The sequence below is a fragment of the Nannospalax galili genome, unplaced genomic scaffold (assembly GCF_000622305.1).
Source record: "Nannospalax galili isolate Female #2095 unplaced genomic scaffold, S.galili_v1.0 scaffold824, whole genome shotgun sequence".
NCBI lineage: Eukaryota > Metazoa > Chordata > Mammalia > Rodentia > Spalacidae > Nannospalax > Nannospalax galili.
In genome coordinates, this window is record NW_008351697.1 from 618,288 (window position 1) to 631,435 (window position 13,148).

General features: G+C 40.3%; 1 protein-coding gene across 1 annotated transcript in view; it reads left to right on the forward strand.

The window, feature by feature from the left end:
* The window catches only part of Cntn5 (contactin 5), a 553,885-nt gene that overhangs the window by 430,293 nt on the left and 110,444 nt on the right, over positions 1-13,148 (forward strand). The window contains exon 13 of the mRNA XM_008848668.2: positions 4,474-4,594. Coding sequence (XP_008846890.1) covers positions 4,474-4,594 — 121 coding nt within the window. The remainder of the gene's footprint in view (positions 1-4,473; positions 4,595-13,148) is intronic.

Below are 13,148 nucleotides of genomic sequence, written 5' to 3' on the forward strand. Positions count from 1 at the left end.
TTATTGACTTCTTCAGAGTCCCAGGGCTATTCCAAGGTGCTGGACCAAGGCTAGAATTTAATCAACTAATTCCAAGTCCTGGGGAGTTTTTCCTACAATTCAAAAATAAAGGACTCGGGAAATATCTATACTTAAAATAAAACTAATTACATATTTTTTAAAAACTATAGCAGTTGAAAACATTGACAGCCAGTTTGGTAAAGGAATGAGTATCAGTTGAAGAAATATTCTTCTTGGTTAAGAGTGCAATTAGGTGACCCTTTAACTGCTCACATTTATCAAACACTGTGTTCTACAGCATCATCACACTTGAGCTCCTAGAGAAGCCTTCAACCATAGTTCATTATCTAGCAGGTGAAAGAGTATGGATTCATACAGCAAGCCATTCCAAAACCTGTACCAACTCTGCTGTTGCCCACCTGTCTTCTGTATAGTCTTTCCCTATTTTCCTTACTAATTTCTTCTAGTGAAAAAAATAGAATGGAGGAGAGGTATTGTAAGTCACAAAGAAGACAGGAAGCAGGCCACACAGGCTTTGATTCCTATACTCACCTGCCGGCTCGGTGATCACGCCTGCACTACACTCCTGCCTCACTCAGCTTTGGGAATGCCCATGGTGAACATTGGGGGAACTTCCAAGACAGCAAGTACTAGCTCAAAGACACTGAGGGAGACTGAAGCACATCGGGGTCGAGGAAAGCCTAGGGAGAGGCCAGAAGACCTCACCAAGACGCTGGATTTGAGCTGTGCCTAGTAGAACATCTGCACACAACAAATGCTGTGCAAACAGGCAGGAGTGTGGGGACACACAGCTGTGAGGGACTGTACAAAACACAGTAGTCACATGCAGGAGGAGAATGAGGCTCTGAAGGGTCTTCCACATCAAAATAAAGAGATTGGGTTTTGTCCCAAAGGCAACAAGAATTAGCAGACACTGAGCAGCAGAGAATAATGAGCGCCCGTTTCTAAGGAATTTAATTGGCGGCCCAATGATGGATCAGCAGGATGCTTAGAGTGAAGACTAAAAGGGAAGCGGACTTGTTCCATATATGGTAGCTGACACCTGTCATCCTAGCACTTGAGAAGATGGAATTGTGGCAGGAGGATGGAATTCCAAGGCAGACTGGACTACATATGGAGTTTGATATCAGCCTGGGATAGAGAGGGAGACCCGGCCTCACTTAGGTGGAAAGAACCATAGTTTTCCCATTTTATTTCAAAGTTATAAATAGAAGTTACAAGTTCTATAATGGGACACTGTGACCAGGAAAGTGAGTCACAAAGTCCTGCTGCTCTCCGAGACAGTGAACATACTGCCTCTCTTAATGGGCCTTCATTCATTCCCTCCAGTATGCATTTAAGCTCCTAGGACATGCACACTAGCTGTCGGGAGGTTCATTTGAATCAACAGGCAACACCATTTGCTTATAAAACAAAGAAAGCATTCAAAAATGAAAAAAAGCGGAAATAAAGTAGCGTCAAAGGGGATAATAAGTACTTTCTGAGAGACAGAATGTGGAAATGGGGTTTAGGTTTAAGAAAGCAAACCTCCTCTGTAAGTAACCATTTCGTTGAAGCTGCACAAAATTGTAGACGTTCTCACAAGAAGCTCATGCTGTGGGCTCTGATTAAGTTTAATTGGCTCCCGTGTGAATGCCCCTCATTCCTTCTCATGAAAGAACAGCGAATCCATTGAAAGGGTAATTTGAGTTTACTAGTCACAATCCATCCACTTGCTTATAATCTGTTTAGGATTTTCAAAATACGATGCAGATATAATGCATTAGGGAGCCGTCAGCCCCAAATGTGTCGATTTCAACCTGTCAAATAGGCTTGTCGCTGTAGCTGTGCAACAGGCTGTACACATTTTGCCCCCACAGATGATGAAGGGAGCTTCGGTCTGTTGAGAGCCCTGAGCCAAGCCAAGGACGGGAGGGAAGGCAATCTACAGGGCAACCCTGAATCCTTCCTGAGGTTCTGATTGTAATGCACTCTCCATTTAATTAACTGACTTTAAATGTAATTCCACAAAAAGTAAAAGGATTGAGGATCTTTTCCCAGATTCAAAGGAAGTGAGTTATTTGGGAGCAAAACCTCCGTAAAATTAAACAATATTGTTTAATTTTGGACTTGTGCCACAACAAAACAATATTTCAAAAATGCGAGCCTGGAAAATGACATATGATCAGTTACTTCTTCTGTTGCTCGAGCTACTAATACCATTTGTAGCTGTGGGTTGAAAACCCAATAAGCCAAGTGGGGTGGTGGTACACACCTGTCAACCCAGCAGTTGGGTGCGTGCAACAGGATGATTGGGAGTTTGGGACCAGTCTGGGTTACAGAGTGAGACCTCTTTCACATAGAACAACAAAAACCACCAGGCAAAACAAAGCAAGAAACAACAGGTGTTCTTACACACGGTGGTAATCCTGGAACACAGTCTAATGCGTCTGGTTGTCTGGCCTCTTCCCTGCTTTCCCATCAGACAGATGCTCTTTTCTGGTCCAGTCATGTGCACCGTGATTCCTGACTACTTAGATGAGTGTCTCAGTACATAAAGTTCTTGGAAAGGTCCAGGGGTGTGTCACAAATACATAGATACTCATCAATTATCTGATTGAATCTGCGCTATTGTTTACAATGTTTCATTTGATTTTTGTTTCTCCACTAAAAGGAAATAAAATCATTTAAAATTTTCCATTTTATATTTGAAAGAAGTGAAGACTTAGCCTGTTGGAACTGAGAATAGCAGTGTTGTTAGGGTGTGAGAGTGACATTTGCTGGACAAATACCACATCCTGGAAATAATTGTTACGACATTTTAATGCAGTCTCACCATGAAGCAGTTCCTTGTAAATGACAAAACCAGACCATGTGTCAACAATTGTTTCACGAGCGAAAACTTCAATACCCTTAGAAGTTCCTATCATAAAACCCGCAGGAGTGGGAAAAATACCTGGCAGAAAGAAATGCTCTAAAGCATAGACTATGACAAAACAATTCATTGAAAGAAATACCCAATGTGTTAGTGGTTCAGATGCTCACCGTGACTTCATATCCTTCCTATGAACATTAAAAGGAAACAAAATCCAAAGGACTTCTAGAAATGTATCTTTTCATGACTTTGATAAAACCCATTCATGTGTTTCAAGAAGAAAGCAGACTAAATTCTTAAATAATCACCAATATGATTGTCCTGTAAGAACAAACGCACTATGTTATGCTTTTTTTTTAAAGTAATTTACTTTCATTCCACGCAAAATTAAAAGATCTCTAATCTGGCGTTCTCCTCGCTGACCCCATTAAATACTCCTACATGTGCTCAGCTAATATTTGATTTGTTGAGGATCTTGTTTCAAGCTCTGTTCACCTTCTCTCTTTCTGGCCAGGTTTTCTTATTTACAACACGAAAACTTCAGGGAATATTGGAGTTCTGATGTGTTTTCCCTGTGAGGAAAAAATTAAAATCACCAGGCATGGTGACATAGGCCTGCAATCCCAGCATTCACTGGGCTGAGGCAGAAGGGATCACTGCAAGCTCAAAGCTGGACTAGGCTGCATAATATGCTCTAGACCAGCTAGATCTACATACCATGTCTCACACAACACAACTAAAAGCAGAAAAATCCCTAAGACCTTATGAGTTTTTCATTACCACAGTAAAGCTATCATTTTCAATAGCATAATTGAAAGACAGTACTAAGAAACAAAAGGTATATGCAGGTCAGTCATCTATAGAATCCTTGATTCCAAGACCAAATACATCAAAAAATTTTCACCATAGCAAAAATTTATCTCCTTAACCATGGCTATTTTCAACTGTGTTCTAAATCATCTGCTTCCCAACAAAAATCGAGTGTTCTCAGTACCCTTTGTGTTTAGTAACTGCATTAACACAGGCTCTGGCTGACCTGGCCCCTGAGGGTGGTGGTTTGGGGAAGAATGTATCTTTGTTATATACAGACACATGGCATGGGGACCAGCTGTCTCTCTACAAATATCGTTGCATGCTGTGGCCCACAGTGTACTTACAAAGGAATCTTTCAATAAGGCCTCACGAGCCAACCCTTGACAGCTACCTTCTCATAACGAATTCCATTCGAGTTGCTGTTCCTTTCAGCACAATTTTCCTGCCACAAAAATAGACTTTCTCTGAGCAGTAAAGCAGTAGTTTTTACTTCTGATGAATTTCTTGTACTTTTCAATCTCTGAGTTTGCTAACATATTTAAATATTTCTTTACTTAGCTGCTAAATCATTTTATATGATAGTCAATGTTGAAACCCTTTTATGAGTATGAAAAACAAATTCCATGTGTTCTTTAAAATAGGGGCATGTTTGATTTCTGTATTATTGTCATAGAAATTGTAAGGCCAAAGATGGGTCCTTTTACTGAATATGCAAGTTCCCCCTTAGGCCACCTTGGACTGGGCAGATTTGCAGCATTTTAAACTGGCACTTCATCCTCTTTCAGCAAGCATCCTCTGCAGATTTAATGATCAGGAACATCCTTCTGATGCATGCTGGGAGATATGGCTGCAGGGTACAGACCACAGCAGACAGTGTGTCAGATGAGGCAGAACTTCTTGTTAGGGGTGAGTATGCTAATAGTGCAGACTACAGACATGATCACCATAAATTATCATACAAAGGAATTGAAATGCATGGACTTGGGTGCCTCGCACCATGCGGTTGACGTTCACTTTCACAATCTATGTCATTTTTGCTTAACCTTTTGCCTTTGAGTGGATTATGTGGGAAACTGCTCCTTACGAACAGAGAGAGCACACATGTCCAACCTCAGGGTCCTACAAGGAAAAAGTGGCTGCTAAGTGTCAAACCAACTTAATCCCAAACAAACTCAACAACGGGGTGACTGAGGCTAAAGGTAGAGGTAAAAATCTGATGTTTGTGAATGCGGTTTTCAGGTGCAAAGCCAGAAACCCCATCACACATTATTTTTCCTTTTTCCCAACCGACTTCTAAATCCAACTCCCCAAAGCAAGAAAACTACATGTGTAAAAGGGTGACATTTATAATTGTTAAGTGACAGGATTTTTTCAAATCTGAAAATGTCAACACAAACACAATTATCTATACAAATGATGGTTAAGTGTTTTCCAGTTATGAGCTGAACCCCCAAATTCTACAGCCCCGTGTAGCTTTGTCTCATTTCAATTAAGCAACTGTCTAGAGAACACATCTCCTTTACTGGGGTATTCTTCGGAATGAGAGGTCCACATCCTAGCATGCATTTCCTCGCCTTCCTTCCCTCCTGCCCTTGGCTCTTCCTTTTAACTTGTTATTAAAGTACAATAGAGCTAGAGGTGCTTTCTAAAATCGTTGAATCATTCCAAACCAGTGCACTGCATAATACAACCCAGAAGTTTCACTAGAGCCCTACCCAGGTCCCTTTTTTCCTTTATCTGATTTTTTCAGAGAGATGTGAGGGCTCCACACCCACAACCTGGCACAGGGTATACAAGGAAACTCTTTTACAGTCCTTAACAAGAGGGATATTTTAGATTAACTGGGGCTTTATTCATTTGAAGTGTTTTTCAACTATAACTGCAAGAACTGATGGTTCTAAGAATCCTACACACTAAACCGAAGGCCTGGAGAAGCTTCCGAATCCTAGTGCATATGTGTATTGATTTGGGATAGTGCATCCACCATTGTTTCAAGTAAAATGTTTTAAAAGAACTGCGTTGCTAAGGAGTAGCTTGTTCACTGTGGGCATGTGTTTACTGAAGGCCATTTTTGTTCTTTTCTCCGTATTTTCTTCCAAGAATGTGTATGGTATCATCTGATTATAAAACTCGAACTTTCTGAAATGTTTCTCCTTTCGGTACTTTGCATTTTCAGTAGCTGAGATGTTGCTCTGTGCCTTCTGAAGGCACGAGGTTCCTGGAACTACCAACTCTACCCCACAGTCGAATTTACGCAAATTTGCTTTCTTCTCTAGCTGTGTTCTGCCTTAGTTATACGCATTTATTGTGTGCACTTGCCTCATCACTGAGGATGACGCTCCTAAAATCAGAGCTTTCCAAATGAATACCACAATTTAGACACTGATAACAAGAAACCAGTTATTTTTTTCTTGCAGGACTCTAAGTGGCAAATTTAAGTGGCAAACTACATATCCTGCTTTGTAAGTAAAATTAAACTCAACAGGGTTTAGAACATAATTCAGATTCAACGCTTTCATGCTCTGCTCTTTTAGCCTTTGGCTTTATGCCTAGTAGATGATTAAATGCATTAATTTCGGAATTGCACCCAACAGCACTTTCAAACAGGTTGCTGCGGTCTGAATATTCATGCGGCATTGAGCTCAAGTTTTCCCTTGCAGTGAGTTCAATCCACTCACCAATTCTCAATTATGTAGTTGCATTATATTTCTAAAATTGAGAAAAATGACTTGCTTCTCCTGCCTAGATAGTCTTAGAGATTTTTTTTTTTAAAGTTCAACTAAGGGTTTTAGTTCATTTATCACGATGACTTTTTGTTTAAGACAGGGTCTCCCTGTAGCCCCAGCTGACCTGGCAATTGATGATGTAGACCAGGAGGACCTAGATCTTACAGAGACTCACTTGCCTCTGCCTCCCGAGTGCTTAGATTAATGGTGTATACCACCACACCTGGCTTATGATAGTTTTTATTGCAAAGTTCTTGGCTCCTGGTAATTCAGGGAACTCCGTCCGGATGCTTGAACTTTGCTGTTTAATGTCGATTTGCAAAGTAAAATCCTGATAGCTTTATGCTTCCTGACTCCTTCCCTACGGGGCAGTCCTTCCACCCATGAAGCTGAATCAAAGCACTACATTGAATTTCTCCAGAGACTTGAAAATTCCAGCAGGAAAATTATTTTTTGAAAAAAACAACAGTTATTGAAATGTGTGTAAAGACAAGTCTATCACCCCCTGTTTGCAGAACATCAATTAAGCTCAATATTGGTCATATTTGAAGCTTACGTAGGCACAGAAGAATATAATCTTGAGATGGTATTTCAATTTTGAGTTGAGAAAACAGTCTGTAGTCTCAGATTGATAAAAACTCCTCTTTATTGCCTTATTTTCCATTAAAGAAAGGCTATAAAGTTCTTTCCTGGATTTTACCAAATCCAGCACCAGTACACTAAAGTGAAGCTTAGGGATGTGAGCATGTGACCTCACCACCACTTAGTTAAAATTTGCACCCTCCGGACTGCAGTGCTCACTGCCTCTCTTTTAGACCTTTTCCAGGGATATCTTTCCATCCAATACTTACTTATACTTTGTTGTATTCTACTGTGAATGTTTGTAGCATTACTCATTTATCTTTCACCAGTATCATCACTATCACAAAACTGAATTTACTATAAATAATTATCTGCAACATAAAGCATTTCCTCCTTCAAATTGGTTTTTAGTCAACCAGCATTACTAGAACGCCATGCATGATCTGCAGAATAAAAGAAATTATTGTACTGGAATAGAAACAGAAACTCGGGCTCTCCCTACACATCTGAACACGATTCTCTTTACTTATCGAAGTGTGTGATAACAACAACAGAGAAAGCAAGGGTAAGCCATGCTATAGGGAACCTTGTAAAAGATGGACGGAACTTCTATCATATTTTCCAGGGAAAGAATGATAGACAATTGAGAGAGATCCACAACAAGGGGAAACTCTGAAGAAATAGCAGATGTGATCTAAGAAAATAGAGAAGACTCCAGAGAAAGAAGTATCATTATTACTATTTTTTTTTATTTTTCAGAAATCAATGTTCTACACATCTCTCAAAGCAAATAACAGTAAGAAAGTTTTGTGGTTTAAACATGCTTAGCTAACTAAGTGGAAGTCAGAATGTGAGTCCTTTTTATTCTAGGTAGGTGTAGAGGAAATAATTAGGAAAATGACTTCTTTATGTTAATCTTATTCTTAATAAAAAAAAATTGTAAGTCAAGAAAGTCAGCTACGCGAGGTGCTGCACATCGGTAATCTCAGGATTGTAAGGTGCAGGAGGAAGATTGGAAATCAAGGCCAGCCACAGCTACAAAGCTCAAGCCTGGGCTGCTTGAGACTCGGGTTCAAAAAAAAATGATAATTTAAAAGAACTTTTGAGAATAGTCAAAAAGTAAAAAAAGAATCAATGACTTGTTGGCTCATTCTAAATACGCAGCCCGAAATCTGAACAGCTATTTTATTTCCTAAGTTAGTATTTACAAGATACATTTAAATTAATTTGAGAAGACTGAGCCCCCTGAAGATGTAACTGTTCTCAACCACATGGCGCTAGCCCACATCTCATCACCTGTTCTAATAGAATTCAACTTGTGTTCAATTTAATCTCCTTGACCTTTCCAATCAATTCAGCTCCATCTACTCTTTCCAGGATATCTTTTTACTTCAAAAGTTTAATCTTTCCCAGACTACCCAGTCATTTATCAGTGCTAACCTCATGCCATTAAAAGAGTGCTTTGTTGATGAAATAAGTCAATGGGTATTTGGTTATAACTTGCTGGGCACTTGTCCCTTTACACATTCATTCAGTACTTGTCATATCTGAGGCATGATCTGCACTCGAAATGAAAAGGTGAGCGGGTCTCGGACTCAATGATTCTCTTCCACCTGCGTGACAGGTGCTTTGAGAAGGTAAAGTGGAGAACGGACAGAAATGTCCTTCAGGTCACGTTCAGACTTGTACAGGAAATAGGGAGAAACTAGGAAAGAAAAATACGCAGAGCAGTAGGTCTGCACACAAAATTTGAAGGGTCTAGCACAAAATGAAAACACAGGCCTGCTTGTTCAAGGTTACCGAGAATTTTGGAACAGAGAAATCGAGGAATTAACCTAAGCCTGGGGCCCCTTCAAGCTCAGAGCTCTGGGCGATGTACAGGTTCTGCACACGTGAAGTCAAACTTCTGTACCTGTATTTTTCTATCATACCCAAGGCAAGAGGCTAGATTACAGAAAACTAGGCCATAACATTAGAGAGCCAGAGACTTCAACCAGTTTTTTATACAAAAATAATCTCTTTCATTTACTCCATCAGCCATATGTTTTGAAAGATTTTGCTTATTGGGTTGAAGGGACCATCATTGAAACTCTTAAAATTTTGATACACTTTCTTTTCAAAACAAGATCAATATGATATCAGCAAACGAGGCAATTTAATCCCAGCCAACCTCAAGGAGACACCCTTTTAACCAGCTGTGAAGTTTAATTACTTTGTGTATTTTTAAGAGTGGAAAATAACATAAAGATACGAATTTCCTCTTAAATGGAAAATAATTTGATAACCTTTGATTAAACACTGCGCACACTCACTCTGAGCTCTACTGGTTAGTGATTCTTAGCAAAAGAAGAATGTTTGGGAATTTTTGGCATTTTTCTCTTGAAGAGATTCCTGTACCATTTCCTTCCCAGGACTTGAGGAAAAATGAAACTCAATAAAAACAATAAATATACCTAAAATTTATTAAGTGATGATATTTAAACCAGTATGAATGTGTTCTGCACTTCTCACAGTATGCTTGATGTCGATGTAGATTTTAAATTGACATCAATATCTGTGCATCAGTTTTCTTTAAGAGTGAGTTTCTTTTATCTAAACTTTCAATGCAGTTGTTTTCTACTCTGTAGAATGTTTTAACCTCAAAAGTAAAATTTTTGTCAACAAGTATTTGGCTTCTCTGCTCCTTTTAAATTTTTTTTTTAACTTATTTTTATGTGTATGAGTGCCTGCATGTATGTAAGTGCACCCATGTTGAGCACTCCCCACAGATACCAGGAGAGGGCATCATATCCACAGAAACTAAAGTTACAGCTTGTAGCCACCATGTGGGTGCTGGGAACTGAACCTGGGCCCTCTGCAAGAGCAGCCAGTGCTCCTAACTGCTGAGCCGTCTCTCCAGTCCTTTGTCCCACTTTTCATTTGGGTCATTGAAATGGTGGTTGACTGAGTGACTGAATTTCTGAAATGATTGCTGTTTCCAAGCATGAACAAACATCGTGACGTGTCGGGACATACAGACATCCAGTCAGAAAAGGCTGCACATGATTATATTTTATTTGCTCAACAAGCTCTTCCTCCACCATCAGCAGTTCTATCAGCACACAGACTTCCTCAGGTCTTCTGACTGCAGTGCTTTGCCATTATGAACCAAGTACTCTGACATCCCATTTTTAAAACGTTCTAATCACTGCATTTTATATCATACGTATTCTCAAGCAAATCATATTTCACTATGCCTTTTGTCTCCATGTCTCCCGGGCATTCACTCTAATATATGAACATTGCTCCACATTTTTGTAAACTTATTGAGATGAATGCTTAGTATGGCTCATCATGTTTTGAAGACTGATTGCAATCGTTATTGAGTAGGTCCTTATAACCTACCAGAGCAGTAATGAGGTGGAACTGACTATAAGGCCATTCTAACACCATGAGAAAGAGCTTAGCTTTTGTGGTAAATGATGGATCCCCAGAAAACACCCAATGTCAGAAAGGAGCAGGACCAGATATGTGCTAAGGGAAGGTCATCAAGAACCTTCTGAGCATGTTTTAGAGAACTGAGGCCAGGGGCTTGTTGACAGAGCCCATGGGATGCTGTCTTTTCAGATCCTCCTGTTACAGAGCAGCAATCTCTATAAGAAAAACAAAGGTTCGGAAAAAGGCAGCAATAAGGGATGTGGAAAAATTGAAAAGGACGTTCAAACCCAAAACATGACCAGGAGACAGTGTCCAGATCATGGTGGGATCCGCTTGCTATGAGAAACGGCAGAGAAGGAGCAAAACTGAATGCCGTCTTTAGTAAGTAAGTGGCCAAAGTATAGACTCTGGATGGACCAAGAGACAGCACTGGGGTGATTTTTAAGGGTCATCTTCAGTCTCAAACTTGGCCTGGTATAGATTATAAATCATATGCCCCCTCCACTAAGAAAACAGATTTGCAGTCATGATCACTTGTGATCACATTCGTTAACTCAGGTAGATAGGGGAGAAGTCCATTGTAAAGGAACAGCACTTAAGGTTTTCCACAGTAAATAAGTAAGTAGGTAGTAAACAAATAGACTCTTAGACACAGGTTAAAAGAGCAACACTGGAGTGGATGCCATCAGCATATTAAGGCCAGTGGAGATGAAATTCTGGAAAATCTAGAAAGAAGGAGTTGCAAAGTGTGAGAAACATGCCAGGGACACAGAGCTACTGGGAAGAAAAATCCAAATAAATCGTGCTGTGAGGATCAACGGGAGAATTGCTAGGAGAGACAACAATGTCAAAACGAAGTAAGATGGGGCTGGGGAGACAGCCTGGTCAGCAAAGTCCTTACCGTGCAAGCAGGAGAACATAAGTCTGACCCCCCAGAACTCAGGTAAAAAGCAGGTGCTGTCATGCACACGTGTCATCCCCATGCTAAGGAGGCAGAGGAAACTGCTCCCTTCCCTGGACTTGCTGGCTCGGCAGCTTACCCACCTCAGTAAGTTCCAGGCTAATGAATACACTGTCTAAAATAAACAAGATGGACAGCACCTGAGAAATGATAGCTGAGGCTAACCTCTGCCTTCCACATGCATGTGCGCGCGCACACACACACAAGCACACACCAAGAAAGAAATCCAACAAATGAAAAACAATCTATACCTTTGAATTTAGTAATTTAGAAACCATTGTTAACCTTCGCAAAGGCGAGTTCAGTGGATTGAGGTGAATGATAGCCAAGTTAGGGCGGGTAGAAAGAGGCAAATGTGGATGGGTGAGAGGAGGTGTCAGGTCCTAGGGAAACTAGAAGATTTTATTCAGATAGACTAGGGTGCATCCCTATGAGAGTGTACTAGTTGAACTTGGTTAGGTTGTCTCATTTTAGCCCCAGTCACTCTTCATTCATTCATTCATTCATTCAATTCTTATTCAGCAAATAGTTGTGGAGTAGGGGCTAGAGAAACAGTTCAGTGGGTAAAGGGCTTTCTGCCCAGCATCCTGACCTGAACTTAGATCTCTGGTACCCACATGAAAAGCAGCTGTGCTGGTACATATCTGTAACCCCCACACTGAGGAGCCTGCAGACAGGTGGATCCCTAGGCCAGCCAGACTAAGCAAATTGAGGAGCTCCAGGTTTAGTCAGAGACCTTGTGTCAAATTAATAGATAGATAGGTAGATGATGATGATAGATGATAGATAGATAGATAGATAAATAGATAGATAGATAGACAGATAGATGATAGATGATAGATAGATAAGATAGATGATAGATGATAGATAGAGATGATGATGATAGATATATGATAGATATATGATAGATAGATAGATAGATAGATAGATAGATAGATAGATGATAGATAGATAGATGATAGATAGATGATAGATAAAAGTTGAGAACAAATGAAGAAGAAACTTGACTTCAACCTCTGGAGTGATAGAAGAGAGAGAGAAAGAGAGAGACAGAGAGGCAGAAACAGAGAGACATAGAGAGGGAGAGAGAGAGGCAGAGACAGACAGAGAGAGAGGGAGAGAGAGGGAGAGACAGAGACAGAGACAGACAGAGAGGTACATAATCACACAAAGAAAAACATTTACACAGCAACTAATATGTAGTAAGCAACTTAAAACTACTGCACTGGGAACAACTTATGCTTTATCTTTTTATAATATAATATGCTAAAGACCGGCACAAGTGTGCGACCATGAGCTCAGTTTATAGCGATAATAACATTTATTCTACATTAGTACCTTCTTCCCGTATGTTGGTCACCACTCTAAAGAGTCCACATGAATTACTTTATCCCATATTCAGCTTATCCTGTGCAGTAAGGCCAGAGATGCCCATTTTAGTTCCAGTGAGCAGGTAAGGAGCTGGCACACAGAGGACTAAGAACTTGCCGAGTGTTGCCCTGATGGGGAGGAGCAGGAGGGGAACACACACAGCTTGGTTTTGAGACCTTCAGCTTTTTACCACTGTGCAGCGATCCACTGCCAATAGCCAGACTGATTCCACACCTTCACTGTATTTTAGATCCATTTAGTCCCAACACATCATAGTTCCTGAAATATTAATATTTGGAGAAGGAAAGATAAAAGCAATAAAGGGACGATGGAGGGAGAAAGAGGTCAGGAGGAGGAGGAAGTGAGCATGGAAGAAACAGGCGAGCAGAGGACACAGGAGCAG